General features: G+C 32.8%; 1 protein-coding gene across 1 annotated transcript in view; it reads right to left on the reverse strand.

Moving 5' to 3' along the window:
- Positions 1 to 958: 958 nt before the first annotated feature.
- The window catches only part of LOC133174469 (uncharacterized), a 35927-nt gene continuing 20135 nt past the window's right edge, over positions 959 to 16750 (reverse strand). The window contains exons 6-11 of the mRNA XM_061309592.1: positions 13506 to 13625; positions 4166 to 4252; positions 3133 to 3352; positions 2185 to 2280; positions 1544 to 1741; positions 959 to 1073 (exon numbers count right to left, since the gene is read on the reverse strand). Of these exons, the coding sequence (XP_061165576.1) occupies positions 1021 to 1073; positions 1544 to 1741; positions 2185 to 2280; positions 3133 to 3352; positions 4166 to 4252; positions 13506 to 13625 (774 nt within the window). The 3' untranslated portion in view covers positions 959 to 1020. The remainder of the gene's footprint in view (positions 1074 to 1543; positions 1742 to 2184; positions 2281 to 3132; positions 3353 to 4165; positions 4253 to 13505; positions 13626 to 16750) is intronic.

Below are 16750 nucleotides of genomic sequence, written 5' to 3' on the forward strand. Positions count from 1 at the left end.
TTTCATATAACTAAGAATATCACAATGTAGAATAATACAAATATGCAACGTACCTATTGTGATTAATATTGCGTTAGGATTTCTTTTCTCGGAATATTTTTGCGCTGGTCTTTATGACGTATGAAATGCTGATCTGAACATTATGTTATTCAATAAGAAGCGGTGGGTTAATAATGAACGGTCTTCTCATAATATATATTAACTAAAAATGCGGATCCTTTATCTGTAATAAATAATGCCATACCGGGAACTTTTTAAAACTTAACATGTCTTTGTGGGTTAATCCCCTAGCACGTTCTTTCCATTTTCGTTCATTTCATCGGAATTTTTCATATTGAACTGAGTTTAGGAGGCGTGAAACTCTGCTAGGAGAGATAACTCAAAATTTGATATATCATTAAGAGATAACTCTCTCATTGATATATCACTTATTGAGATAACAACTGATATAATACTAATTGAGATAACTCAACAATTCATATGTATCGCAAAGAGGAATATTTCTGAAATCTGTATATCGACAAGAGAGATAAATCTAACATTGATATATCACCAAGAGAGGTAACTCGAAAATCTAAATTTTGTATATTTCGTTTTGAATCTTTCAACTTTAAACATTGTCCGTCTCCCATTTTGCTCCGATAGTATGATTCATATTCTTTTATTGCAATTTTATCCACTTTTCTGTTAGAAAATTGCCTAAGTGAAGAAAAATTCATTTCATTGATCAGAGAATTGCTTTTTTTGTAAACGATAGAATAACACTGTAAAGGGAATGAAAAAATGTTTTTCATAATTCGAAGTTCCATTCACAAAATACAATAGAGATACAATGTTACGCATATTAAGATGTTTAACGATTAAAATAATGTAATGTATCTATTGGTGGCTATATACAGTGAAAATCAAATTTTTGATCTTTTTTTACACAATTAAGCATGACTTAAACGAAAAAAAATCAATTTTTGACCAATATGTTGTACACTTTGGAATGATAATTCCTCACACATTTAACTTCTTTTACATCTTTATCTGTTTTTCTTTTGATGCCCTTTGTTCTGTTGTTTGGTTTTCTGCAAAGAGAAAATTAATGTTATCTTCATATTGTTCAAACAGTATTCATTATGACTTAATTAGGGTTCCTGTATGAACTGTTGCTCTTTTAATCTCGATTTGCATTATGCAAGGTAAGGTATTTATTGGCTCTCCAAATTGGATTCTACACATAAAGAGACACTTGTAATTATTTCTTTTAGTCCCAATGTATTGGAATAAAATTACAATATATAAAACAGTATATATTTTTACAGAGGATACGTAAAATAAAATCAATGCAGACTAGTTAAGGAGAATAATCATCTTGAAGACGATTAATATGCAAATATACAAGGGGACAAACGCAACTGGGGGAGGGGGAATGGGGGGGGGGGGGGTCATTATGCTTTGATTCTATACCTTGAAATTATGGGTAACACTTATTCCCTCATTTAAAATGCCCTCTTTTTAAAAATCCTTATAAAAATACTATTTAAGAGTAAGGTACCTTTCTCTGTCTTCTCTTTAGACTTTACTTTTTCATTTATTGTTTCTTTCTCCTCTGTTTTCAGGACTTGACCCTTGTTTTCATGGTCACCTCTGTCTGAGGACCTCTGAAATGAGGAGTCTTGCAGCAGGGTGTCCTCATAATCCCCCAGAGGTCGTTTTTCAAGACTGTTCAGAACCTCATTGGCAAAAATATCATCTGTGAATGAAAATTGAAAAAAAAAAAATAAAAAATACTGATATCATATATGCCAGTTTTTTGCCTGTCATTTTTTTTAAAATGTTGTGTAAGCTTGATAAAATTTTCATTGATTCACAACTTTTATTTTCAGAGCATATGGATAAATCATGAAATTGTCGGGTATCATACCATAAAATTGGATATTGAAAAGAAAACCCAATACAAAGGAGTTTTGTTTTTCTTCTTTGCATTTTATTTGTAAGTTAGTTTTGTTTTGTTTTGTTATTTTCTTTTCCCCCCATCCATTGCATTGACGAAATAATCATATCCCCTACAGATATTGTTGTTATGTACATTTTACTAAAAAAAAATATTTCATTACTTTTCAAAAATGAAAACAGAACAAATTAATCCTCTTGTTTTGTAATTGCATGCAAGTAATCTTATAAATCACCACTTACAAAGTATTTCTCTCATTTGAGACAGATCATCCGGGTTACTGTCCTGGGAAACATGGCGGAGAATATCGCTCAACAGGGCGGCTGCTTCCGGATCACCTAAATAAATAAGTTCAATGTCCTTCACTGATAAGAATAAATAGATACGTTTACCATATGTAAAAATGGTCAATAATGATCTGTGATTTGATAATGTGGATATTTACAGGAACAATGACATGTATTGTTAATAGAAGTTCGACAGGTACAGTTTGAAGAATTTTTCGAGATCAGCCATAAAGATTTACATGCATGGGTTCTCAGAGTGTCAAAATTATCACACAGTCTCTCAACAACCAATCAATTTGTCAAACATTAGTTGATATCATGAGTATTCATGAAACGATTTTCCTCTTTTATTTTCTGGGGGATAATAAAAGGTTTATTATATAGTGCATACATTTTCAAGATTTTATCTCCATTTCTAGACCATATATTAAGATTGGGTGGCGGCGGATTATGTGCAAATGTCTCAGCAATCAAAGATTAATATACAGTGAAAGTGACTGAGATCAGTTCAGGCTATTCGCAGAAAACATTCACAATGCTCTATCGTTTAACTCTGCAATTCACTAAGAAGTCAGGAACAGATAGGATACAGCAATGTCATGAGTAAATCACGTGAACTTTTTAATATGTCTGGAGCCATGGCTTTAAATAAAATACCGGGTTAAATCTTGTTTTCAATACAGTTGAACTTCTATATCTCGAACACTTGTGTCTCAAATACCATGGATACCAGAACTTAGTTGGAAGCCCTAACTACGTTTTCTTTATGTTAACTTCAGTATCTCGAATATGTGGATCTCTATAGATTATTTTCTTGTTCCCATCTTGTTCGAGATTACTGTACATACAAGTCTTGAAAAACGGCCTGATGATTCACCATTTGGTAAGTCGTTTTATCACTACCTGTCATGGTGGCTTTAGCCAGCCATTCATCCATAAGCGTTCTAATGACTTCGATCAAAGAGGAAGCACGTGACAAGGCAACTCTCATGATATCTTTGCTCTGTAACTCGTCAATGCCTAAGTGAGGGATGACGTCACTGTAGCCGAACATCCGGTAGATGTCATTTAAAGTGGAGTAATCACTCAGGAATCTTTCGTTTGGTTCACCTCTGAGCATGTTCTGATAAATATATGGAAAAAAAATTCTGAAATTCATCCCCTTTGATTTATGCACGTGATAAATATTGTATTTTTTATTTAATTTTAGATAAGGAGGACAATTAACTTTATTTCATAATTATGATAAATAACAGAAATTTACATTATGTTTTGAACTTATTTCGAATAGAATAATAGATGTATTATTAATTATAAGGGAAAAAATCCATATTTTAAAAACAGATGACCTTCACGGAAAACAATCATTCATTTTAATGAATGGCTATTTCGGTGAAAGAGAAAAGATATTAATGCAAGAGTCTGTTGCATCAGTAGGTCCATACTAGTTCACGATTGTATTAAAGTTCGTGCAAATTAATTTCTTCCTTTTCACAAGTAATACAGAGATACCTCAAACTGAGTTACCAGTCCCTAAACTTGTCTCAACACACAGTACAGTTCAACTCCGAATTGAAATATCAAGATAAATGGAAAACTTATATTTTTTTATGTTATTTTGACCGATTGTATCATTGCCCGAGACTTTTGTTTTCATATTAAGAGAATTTTTGATAGAAGTTATTGAAAGTGCCAGAACACTAGTATAGGCAAAAGCATGAGGCAATTGGGATACATGTAAAGCCATTCAACGGATTAATGAATATAAAAGCAAAAGGGATACACAGTGGGCAATTCTCAAAATAATAATAATAATAATTGACTCAATTAACTAAGTTTCGGTGCTCTGGATCTGTCAGAAATGCCAGAGTATTTAGCCCCCCCCCCATCCCAAGTAGCCTCCAAAAACAGAAGACGGAAAGTCAGTTCCGGTTACCATATTGGCGCTGGACGCTTGTTGAACAAGAAGGTTGTATTCTTTCCTCACGTCCTCTCTGTACGTATCCGCCTGCTGTTGGGTCATCTGAAAAAAAAAAATCAGGTATTATACAGTTAAACATTGATACATGTACTATAAAGGAGAATTTTCGTCCCCATTTTATTTTCACCCGTTTTGCCCTTATCGCGAGTAGGCGAAATTTTTAAGAAGGACAGCATTATCTCGTCAACAAAACTATTTCTGGGCTAATTAAAGACGGAGAAAAATTATTTGCAGATGTGCCAGAGAGAAAATAACCCAGTATCTGAAACATCAATATCTCGGATATCAGAAACTGGTATGTCGAAGAAGAGTTGGAAGTCCCAACAACTCTAAACAGATCAAAAGACGTACCCCAGAAGACAGCCATTTATAATAAAAAAAATAACTTTAAACTTATTTCATGCAAGCAGCTCAAGGAATATGAGACTTGCAGGAAATATTTTAAAGGATTCTTTGAAATATAATATATAATTATATATATATATTTCATTGTTTGTTTTCATATAACAACATAATTATTTCCTAAATATTCCTGATTGAGGTTTGCTGACAGATTTATATTAAAAAAACCCTGTAATTTCATTGCTAAACAAGATATTAACATGTTTCGTTATTAAAGAAAAAAAAAGTAATTAATCGTTAAAATGTTATGAGACAAAGACGTCCTTATATTTGTGTAACTTTCTTCGCTGAAAGTATACTAAATATTCCCTGACAAAATCGATTAGATATGGGCGCGCCAGGCAAGTGACATTTCCATTTGATTTCTTTTGAGAAATTAAATCGTCAAACCTGCTAGAATTTCCAGCTTTTTTTTCATTAGAGAACGTTACAAAATCGCGCTTCGTTTGAAGTTTTTTTTTTCTGTAACTCTTGAAAGACGTGAAAATATATCGTTTGTAATTTTGTCTGCTTCTCCGCTCCAAAAATACTTAAATATCAAAGCACTCTGCGTTTCAGCCATGTAATTTCCCTCTGAAAATGATTCTTAATTCTCCTGTATTATATTTACCTATGTTAAAAAAAATCTTCAAGTGGCTTGGAAAATTTTTAAGTCGGAATAGGTTATTATATAAATATTATCTCCTCTTCATATCATATTTGATGTTTGGTGATATTATTCGGTACATATATAAATAGTTCATGGATTTATACATTATCCTGACGCTTATTTTCTGCATTATCGTGACCTCATTACATATTTACATATATAAGGTGATTATCACAGGACAGGCAATTGGAATTCACCACCTTTCATTATGTAAATGAATGTCCTTCAATCATAGATTTATTTATCAACATAAAAAGAACAGCCTTATATCGGAAAATCTTCTGAATGGAACAATTAATGGTTAACCATAACCACACCGGAAGTGACAAGTCACGATTTTCTGACCAGTAAAGCCATTACGGATGGTAAATGACGTCATAATTGACTTAATTAGATCGGATTCAATTTCCAGCTCCTCCAAGAGTTGTCCATTAATATTTTTCGACATGTACTTTAGCATGTAGATTAATGCTTCTTTTGTTTCTTGTGAAAAAGGCTTCGCCCGTCTGTTTATCTCGCTTTCCATTATGGTTAATTAACTTGTTAATTCCTTTTTTGTTTCCGGAGTTGCATGAAGCAGGGATTTTTTTTTCTTTTCTGCTTTGTGCATTAAGACATTACTCAAATATAGGGAAAACGTTTAATCAAGTTGAAAATGCAATAATGACTGTATGTATGGTTTGTAGAGTAGATACATGTAGTAAAATAAAGCGCGTATATGGAAGGGTTCTCGTCAATGAAAAAAAAAAAAAACTGATATGTTTGAGTAGATTTCATATCTGCTTCATGTACATTTCTTTTCTGTGCCAGATAATATCTAGTTTGGGTGACTTTTTAACTTTTCTCAATTTCTCAATGAATGGCAGATAGTTATTCAGAGAACACTAATCTACTTCAAGCTATTGAGGCTGTCCTAATCCTAAACGCAATTCCAGCTGATCTCTTTATCAGACAATCACAGCAATTCCTGGAATAAATACAAACCTCAGAAATCAACCATGTCTCCAGTTACTGCACAACTTTCTTTTATCTCTGCTTTTAGCACAGGAAACCTTTGTAATATTTGGAAACAGAACTTTTGACTCCGGGACGCAAATAACGCAAAAGAGCTCTTCAGCAATATAATGCATGATGAAATTATTTTAATAACCATCCCAACACTAAATAATCTGGTTGATTATTTGTTGTTTTACGTCCCCAACAAGTTTATTTAACTCATACGAGACGTCACCAGATACCGGTGAAGGGTTTCAAATCGTTCCAAAACCGGCCTCACACCGCACAGGTCCTTGGGTTTTAAGACTCGCAACGTTCATTTCAAAGTGCCGATCGCTTGGCTAAGAAACAGTAATCACCTATCTTATTTTATTGGCTTAAATTTGTCGTGATCAGGGCTTGAACCCACGACCTTTTGATCAAATAGAGGGCGCTCATCAGACTAAGTGTTTGTGACGACCTGGTGGTATGTGATTTGAAAAAAAGTCGTTCTCAACCGTAAAAATAAAAGAGTTAGTATCGCATATTCATTGCTTCTGCAAATAATTTTCTATTACAATGACACTGTCATTGTCCTTTGATCGACTGTGCATTTTCTTTCTGGGGCAATAAACATTCTTCTTTAAGAGTAAGAGACAGGTATAAGGGGACATATTATATAAATATTGCATGTACATTGTAGTTGAGTGTAACATTGAAAATTTTCACCCCAAGAAAACCATTGTCAACCGAGGCGCAGCCGAGGTTGACAATGGTTTTCGAGGGGTGAACATTTTCAATGTTACACTCAACTACATGCAATATTTATTATATTATAATGAATGTTCTATACAAATACATATAACAGTGAATCTTGCGCGCATAAATTCTGCGCAGTCACTATTTTTTTAGAATATCACCCGTCGTCAAGCATTTCCGACTGTTGCTATGCTGGAGGGCGTGGCTTCAGTATTCAGCGAGTAATAGTGTTTTTAACAAATGTTTCTCGACGAATCACAATCAACTAATTTACATGAAAGTATAATACAATAAAGGCTAAATACTAAATATTCACAATCCTGTTAAGACCGAGTAAGAAGAACACCGCCTAAAATGTACAATATTAAAAATTAGCTGACGAGGATATAAAATTCCATATGAAATTTTGTCTTAATTGATAGGGCATGCTAAGTTCATATGAAGTAATGGCTGACGTCATTAAAATTTGTCTTTCGTTGCCTTCATGTCCACAATCTATTGATCTTCGATCATGACATCGCTGTCAAACCTACTAACAGAGATAATTGCGTTATAATAACAGCATCCGGCCGACTTCAGGTTAATATTTATACAAAATATTTTAAAGCGCTGAAATGATACCAATCAGGATCTTTTGAGTGATTTATCTATTTGGAGCGATGTTGGTAGAAGCGATAATTGACAAACACAAAGCGTGCGGATGACAGTGATTTATCAAGCGAAGATCGGGTACCGTAGTTTTTTGATTTAATGTAGAGTATTTGTTCACTGATAGTTACGATTCATTCTCAGTGAAGCAAAAATCAATAATGTCTGTATTTGAACCTAGTTCAAAGCGCTATTTTGAGTTTCAGCACTCCCACACACAGAGAAAGAACACCGATCGTTAGGTATGTTTATACTATCATATTCAGATGTATTATGGGCCAACAATGTATCTTTTTTTTTTAAAACTATGTTGAGTAATTATTGACAATCCAATCATTAATCATCTAAATCGCATTATAAAAAATTAGATTTCTTTTACCAATAATGATATTCTTCGTTTTTAATATGTTAATTTAATGCTTCCAAAATCCCCGAGGGCCCAAAAAAAAAAAAAAAAAAAAAAAAAAAAAAGGCATTCATTAGCTTAACTAAAGGAAAGCTCTCTCTCTCTCTCTCTCTCTCTCTCTCTCTCTCTCTCTCGACTGATGTAAGAATTAAGTATCAAAGGGGGATGGGTATGAAATCTTAAGATTTGAGTTGTTTAGCGTCCTTCCGTGTTTTCCTGTACTGTTGTTCTTTGTTCTTTTAACAAATGATACATTGAATTTACGTTAATGTTCCGCCATATTTATAATGAAGAAATTAAGCAAATTGTTATTTTTATGAACAATTGCGTTAGAAACATTCGCACAAAACAACTTAATATGCGAATCCATATTGTAAGAGTTTTCTATTTGCCTTTCTTGTATATGGCTGACGTCAACTAGACGATATTGTGTTGTGATTGAATATTTTTTTATGAGTTTGACATTTCACAAGAAGGTTTGATTGTTTCTGAGGTGTCTATGTACTCAAGTAAACGGAATCGGAATCTACGATTCTGCTGAAGTACATCTGTTGTACTTTAATAATCGGGATCGAACTCAAGCAAATTTTCAATGACCTCAATAGTCTCTATCCAACTTCATCCGTAAACTAGAGTATACATGTACTTCTAATTCAGTGAATATAAAAAATCTATTTTTTTAACCTAGTTCACAAAATTTCAATGTGAAGAAAATGAAAAATAACGAACAGTGATCCATCTTACAATTAATGTAAACAATACGAATAGATAAAGTGAAGAGAGCAAAAACACGGACTACCGGAAACACTAGAGATGGGATAAGTGCCTAAAGTAGAAGTAAGCACCAACAACGACCGCTCACACTCGCCCGTAAGCCCAGTTACTGATCAAGTAAAGGGAGTAATAAGTGAAAGAAGATGGCCTTAAAATCGGTATGAAACATGCATCAGTCAAGTTACGACCAAGCGATAGGTAGTGTTTGCAAACATATAACTGGTAAAGGTTTAGACTTTCCAGGTTCTAACAAGGGGTAAATTACAGTGATGGGGGATGGCCACTTTCCATTAATTTGAGGACGTATTTTTTTATCACGGAAGAAAGGATGAATAAAAACAAAGATATGTTTTTCTGAACTTTGAAAAAGATTTTTTTTTTTTTCCGTTTCAGGTTAAGCCCGATCTCCATTAATTTGAGGACTTTTTTTTTCACCAAAGAAAGGATGAATAAAAACAAAGAATCAGATTTTTTTTTTAAACTTTGACAAAGAAAATTCTTTCTTTATTTGCAATTAGTTTCAGGTTAAGTCCAATCTGTCACATAATTGAATGAACTGTCCGTGCTTATTCATTTTTCAGGCAAATTAGACTGCATGAATTTGTTCATCTGGACGATCATGGCCACAGATTGACGCAAGACACGAAATATTGATCAAGGATAACCGAAAACCATAAACGTTAGCAATTCCACGCTATAAAAGAAAGCTAAACATGGCTTTACATTTTTCATCGGATTTTATGAATGGCACGGTCGGAGTTATAAACGTTTAGTGGTGGATATTATGTTAGATGATTTCCCAATATAACAATCTAAAAGTTCCTTGGGAACCTACCAAAGACAATTAGATTGCTTTGCGTTTATATCTTGCCTGGTGTTTATGATCTTATTCAGTGGCTAAATCTTTTTCATTTCGTGAATTTATACACAGGTTAATAAATTCGCGTATGATTTAAACTAAAATGTTGTTAATTATACAATAGAAACCTGTCAGAAATTAAAAATATGGGAGAGCAGAAAAAGTAAAACTTGCAAAAAAATAATACTACAACGTTTCATTGTATTTCACGTTTCAGACGGAATTCAAGACATATAAAACAGGTATTTCGAAAGCAGAAATGACAGTAATGCCAAGGTAATGCTTTAAAAGTGTGAAGGATGCGAAGTGTTTGTGTGAAAGGAAAAAAGGAGGGAAAAGGGAGAGAAATGAGAAAGAAAGAAAAACAACATCCACTTGACAAAATTTTATCAAAGATTTGACATACGACACTAGAAAAAAAAAAACCTTGATTGTTTTATCAGTTGGTTTTGCCTATGGAATTATACAGATCTATGCAAAGAATTTTTTTATGAAAATTTGAAAAATCAGTTCAATACATGGGTTCCCTGATGTCAGTAAAACCCATTTTTCATTTATTTGTTTTCGCTTTTTTATACATTCATTCCAACTGTTCATTAAATGTCGAATTAAATTCTATTTGGGGGAAGACACTGAAACAGATAGGATTTTATCAACATATTTCTTGGCTTGTTTTTTGAAATTATAACAAGATATTTATTTCAAAAATCTGAAAAATATAATTATTATTATAATTTTTTCCCCTTCTTAAGATTTGTCCATTTTTCTCGACGAAAAATTTTCTCGAAAGTAGCAGTAAATCTTGAAAGTAAAATATAGGTTACTTGTTTTTAAAATATATTGCTATTTTCTGAAACACTGTGTTATTAATGTTATTTTCATAAAGTCCACCCACAAACCCTGATTTAGTTACTGTCGCTAAAATCGGGTTTAATTGCATTATTGAAAATGACACTAATATCGTGTCGATAAATACGTGAGACCTAACATTTGTTTTATTATTCAAGTTATATGTAAATATTCTAAATCAAGGAAAATGCATATATCAGGCCATCTTCAAAAAAAAAAAAAAAAACAAAAACAACAAACAAAAAAAAAAAAAATCAAAAAAAAAAAAAACTGTTTGGTTGTCCTCTCCCTACCGATTGGCTAAAAATGGCCCGACTCAAAACTTTTTTTTAACCTCCGGGAAGCAATTATTTTTTGTATGTATTCCGGAAAATAGGTTTTGAAAATTCAGCATTGATTTTGAAATTTTCTTTGAAAAAAATTTCTCACCTACCTACCGACTCGATTTTCTCATTCTGAGTCGGGAGTGGGCAAGCAAACATTATTTTAAAGTTAGCCTCATCTTAATATGTTTTTACAGCTGCACTTTCCGTAACCTACATTTTTTCTATTTTATATATATATATATATATATATATATATATATATATATATATATATATATATATATATATATATATATATATATATATATATATATATATATATATATATATATATATATATATATATATATATATATATAGGTATTCCTTCTATAAAGACTCAGATTATATTTATACAAGTGCATGAATAATGTATCGAGTAACCTTGCTTGATTATTACCAGGTGCACATAGCATGATTTTCAGAACCAGTGTTAGTTAATCTCTATGATTAACAACTTCGCACTGATTGGACACCATGTTATCATATTTCTTATAGATTTTTTTTTTTCTCTATATGCGTAAGCTGTCAAGTCTAATGACACTTCCTGTTCCATTTATGGAACTCTTCAAATTAAAGGCGCGTTTTGTCTTGATGCTGTTTCAATATGAGAAATGTCGTGATGGCGACAAACAAAAAATACCAAGACTTGCAGTGTTCTACGTTTGGTAGAATCTTAAGTTAGTCCTTGCTCAAAAAAAATAAAAAATAAACAAAAAACAAAAACAAAAAAAGAAAAAACAAAACACCCCCCCCCCCCAAAAAAAAGAAAAAATAAGAAAGAAAGAAAAAAAAAGAACTTTTGATCCATATAAGGGGATGAAGCATTGAAATAACCAAACAGAAGGTGACTGCAAGGCTTCTTGTTTAATATGCATATTTAATAAGTCACATCTTATTAGACTTCCATACTTTTTGCGGACATTATCTACTTTAGGTGTTTCATAAAAAGAAAAATGAATGCTTAATAAGCCTTTCCTTCTATCTGATATACAGTCACTAGTAATATGGTTTCTGGCAACCATCTGAATACGCTCGGTCATGTACAAGACTGTATTTTCCTGAAATCTCTCGAGATTTTTCACTTTCTTTTCTCTGTCACGCAACAGCAGTAAAACTTTGCTAGCTCTTCAGTGATAAGTAATAAAAGTTTTTCCTGCAGGAAAATAAATCTTCAGATTGTGATGCTAATTGAATATTTGAGTCATGATTAGACATTGTTAGCATTGGAAAACATCTCGTAAATTTTATTCAGTTTGTTAAGTACAACCAATGCTTATGCTATCTCGCTGTTTAATAATGCAATATCTAATAGGCAAAATATTCGGCCAAATCGTCCATATAGCTCCCCCCCCCCCCCAAAAAAAAAAAAAAATTAAATTAAATTACTCTTTAATACAAGAAAGCTTCGGAAATTACGTCGTCAAGCACTCCCTCTCATTAACTTAAAATAATGGTCTTTCAATACTTAAAGAACAGCATGTATTCTCTATATTAATAAAAAAAGCACCGATACTTTGATCAAATTGAAAAAGTAGAGAATACGCATTGTGTGACAATGAATGGCGCGATATGATGTCGGAAATTGAGGCAAAGTTAAGACTTCAGGAATCAATACTGAAAGACATTTTATTCATAAAGTACGGAAATTCCCTCTTGTGAAAACGTAATAATAATTTGTTTCTGTCTCCGCGAAGCCTTTTATGTTGAGCACCAATTAAAAGTCGGAGATAACGGTTCTAATTTTGAGTTAGAAATTAGAAACGGTTTGGCAATTTTTCAAACTTACATGCGATGCACTTATAAAAGTCAAACCTCGCTATCGCGAACTCGATGGAAACGATTGATTGATTGTATGTTGTTTAACGTCCCATTCGAGAATTTTTCACTCATATAGAGACTTCACCGTATGCCCGTGAAGGGTTTCAAATTTAGACCTACATGTATACTCGGCACTCAGGGCCATTAAGCAGTGACGGTTCATTATCGTACAAACGCCTACCCTGACGCGGGACCTTGGGTTTTAACTTATCACCCGAAAGACCCATGACTTTCACTTCTAGTGCCGGGTGCTTGTAGAAGGGACAGTCGATTGAAACGAGAAAAAAACATCGAGATAGACGAGGATTAGAATTGCTGAGGCTAAAATACATAAAGTCTGACAACTCACCTTAACACATTAATTTGCAATACACTTACATGTACATGTATTACAGTCAAACTATGTTATATCGAACTTAATGGGACCAAGAAAAAAACTTGGATATATCTCCGAGGATTGAAGATTTTGAAGTTAAATGCATAAAAAAAATAAATATATTTGCAAGTGTCATCAGAAATCAAAAGCAAATCACACTATACAGTAACACTCTTACATGTACCACTATACGGACCAGTATCTGTAGAGCTTTATATATCACACACCAAAGTAATTCTACATACAAGACATACATATATCGACCAAAATATATCGACTGAAATACTCCCTTAAAAAAAAAACATATAGAATTTAAAAAAAAAAACCAAAACAATACTTCCGCTAAATATTACATAGAACTTACAATATGTAAATTAAGGAGATCCACCAATGCAATTAACAAAGAACTTACAATCGATGAATTAACGAGATCCGCCAACGCTTCCTCGAGTTCTTCAAATTCCCCGGACTGGAATAAGTACTCTGCGACTGCAGCAGGCGTGAACTTGAAAACATCAGAGTAGTCATAGTCCTAAAAAACGGAAAAAAAAAGAAATTTATATTTATGAAATTCAATGCGTATGTGGAATGTGCTAATTGAACAAGTAACAATGGCAATTTTTCTGTCCTTTTTGTGATCTTTCACCTCGATAGAAAAAAAAATTATTTGGCCGGATATATACTTTGGAAAGCACGGTATTTGTTTATATTTTTTGTTATATTCTCATCACATGGGATAAGGATACCCCAAACTGTAAATGCCTGTTAAAGCTGAATTAACTCTTCCCCAGAAGCAATTGTTATTATACTAAACAGGGAGAAGCATTAATTCCCCAAAGATCCCGACTACTATAAAGTTACAAAAATGGCACTGTTGCTAAGTTTACGACTGCTGACAATAACTTTTTACCAACGAAGAACCTTTCAATTTTCAGGAAATTTTATTTTAATTGCAAATTACAAAGGCAGCTGTTAATATTCAGACTTTGAATGCCAAACTTGCAACTCTGAATTTCAATATATTATCTTCTTACTCTAGCATTATTAGTATCACAACTACTACCGGCAGCATTGACCTAATTAAATCAGAATAGGACCAAGATAACTGACATGCTTTGTACTGATACCCTGAAACAAGCACAAGCAACCATTTTCATGATCAATTTGAGCATTTAGTTATATGAAAATAAGCATTTAATTCTGTAAGAACAGAATGACGTCAAGATATGACGTATGTTGGTTTGAAAGCTGTTACATGTAATGATCAAGGTAGTATTACTTAAAAAAAAGATAAATTCGGGAGAACCATTTTGTAATCATTCAAAATGTTTTCCCACACTTATGCGATTTTAAAGAAAAGAAAGAACAAACGTCGTCGTCAATAAAAAGAGCAAGCACCCTCCTTTCGTCTCTAAATCCGCGTACACACACATGCTGGTTATGCTTATTATATTTATAAAATACTACCTGTATATTGATTAAATAAATGGTAAAGCTGAGCATAAGCTTGTTTTTTTCTTTATGCTTTCTGTTAATGCTGTTTGTTCGATGATTGATGCTTGTTGAGGTTGATTTAAACGCTATTGATTAAAAATCCAAATTTTCTAACACTGATTTATGTATTGGAAAATATTGCGCCCATGCACTTCACTCATTATTTAAAAATCAAACACATAGTGTTCGACTTATCAAATCCCTAATCAAAATTATTTATTTTTATTTAATAAAATAATAACACCATTAATACTGATATCAGTTTACCATGTGTTAGGTTAGGGCACCATTATTTCAAACAACGTTTAAAGTGACAACTTATAACTGACGCCATTTACTCTTTCTCAATATGGAGCTGAGCTGTGATTTAGATCTTTCCCGACACAAAAAAATGCAATAATCCGCTAGGGGAAGCATTAAAGTGATCTCTTACATTACTTTCACCGATAATTATGTGGAATAATTACGAGAACGCAAGTTTCTGACAGCGTATCATCGACTGAAAGCCCTCCACGACACATGTCATGCCTCGGGCTCGAGATACACGGGTCTTAATGTAGAGCCTCCATCTGACCATAAAACTTAATTATGAGATGACGGAGCACGTGGAAAGTGTATTTTTACTGGATTTAGAGGATTTTCTCCTGGCAAAAGAAACTGGATAAAGTCTGTCTAAAGTTGGACGATGTCCCGAGTTTAATCTGATCATTAAAAAAGGCGCCGAGTGGTTTTAAAATTTTGCCTTAAAACCGCATCTTTGCAGAAAAATAGTTTCCTATGGTTTGTTAAAAGCAATATACTTTCAATATCAAACACCGTTCTAGCTTGACTCGTCACATATTTATGCTATTATAAAATTTAAAGTAATATTTCTTTAGGACAGTTGAGTGTCCTATATAGAGTGATGAGAAAGTCTTTTTTTCTTAGCTTAGGAATGCGGAAAAAACCCACTTCAATAATCTAGAAAGATTTACTGAATATTTTTTTATATCTAATGTTAAAGTTGTCAGAAACATATGATTTACATTTGTAAATTGAAATTGAGAGATTCTTGATGATTTCAGAACTAGCATAAATCATCCATTAAACCTTTAAACTTTATTCTTGTAGCCTTTTAAAGGGACGTGAATCATTTTTACACTGCTGAACCGTTCATTTACTTTAAAAAAAAGTCATGAAGAAAATATGCTTATCAAATGTACATGTACAACAAAAGCTTGTATTTGACAGCCACAGAACACTTCATGGTAATTGGTTCTTATATATGTCGAATGTGTGCTCTTTATCTTTTTCGAAAAAAGAGTACTTTTTAAAAAGAAAAAAGATCTTTCTTTGAACTTGTTTGTGAATTTAAGAAAAAATGGAATCTTAACATCATTAAAATCGGGAAAGGTATGGAAAATGCATTGTATTAATGAAAATGTTAAATTTGTATAAAAATCATAATTACACACATTGTATCTCTTCTGTTGTTAAAAAGGTCAAAACGGAATCGAAAAACCTATTCCCTTCAACACCATTAAACTTGTATCAAATAAACAACGGCGGCAAAAACAGAATTCATGACTTATTTAACATGAAACACATCTAGAAAATGTGCAAAGAAAACTGAGCCAAGAAATGAAGTTAAAGAAACTAGATAACAGAAAAATCGTGGGTGTCGACAACTATTTCAATTGATTTATGAAAGGGGTTAATGCGGATACTTGTGACTGGGGTTAATGCGGATACCTTATTTTCTTGTCAGCTGCTGTGCCGATCAAATATTTACTTCGGGAGCTAAATGTCACATCGCGGTAATTAGCAAGGTCGAGGGCTTTTCCATAATTTATCACACGGGATCAGAACAGGCGGAGGTATACAATGAAATCAATGGATACTGACTTACTCCTCCGTTTATTATAGATCGGGTTCTAGAAGAGAAGGACTTTAGAAAACTTATTAATATTTCTAAATGTCTTACTATATTACAAAGAAACAAAAGACTAAGGGGCCACAACGCTCACTCACCTGAGTTACTTTAACCCTAACATTCTTCAAAAGATTGATATATTTCAATGAAAAATTATGACCTCGTATTTTGCCCCCCCCCCCCCCTCCATACTCTAAGAAACTTAATCCACACACCGTTGGGATACTTCGATATCAATATGAAAAAGGTGA

This window comes from Saccostrea echinata, unplaced genomic scaffold (assembly GCF_033153115.1).
Source record: "Saccostrea echinata isolate AGI-Se365-2 ecotype Australia unplaced genomic scaffold, CSIRO_AGI_Sech_v1 ptg000058l, whole genome shotgun sequence".
NCBI classification, from domain to species: Eukaryota; Metazoa; Mollusca; class Bivalvia; order Ostreida; family Ostreidae; genus Saccostrea; species Saccostrea echinata.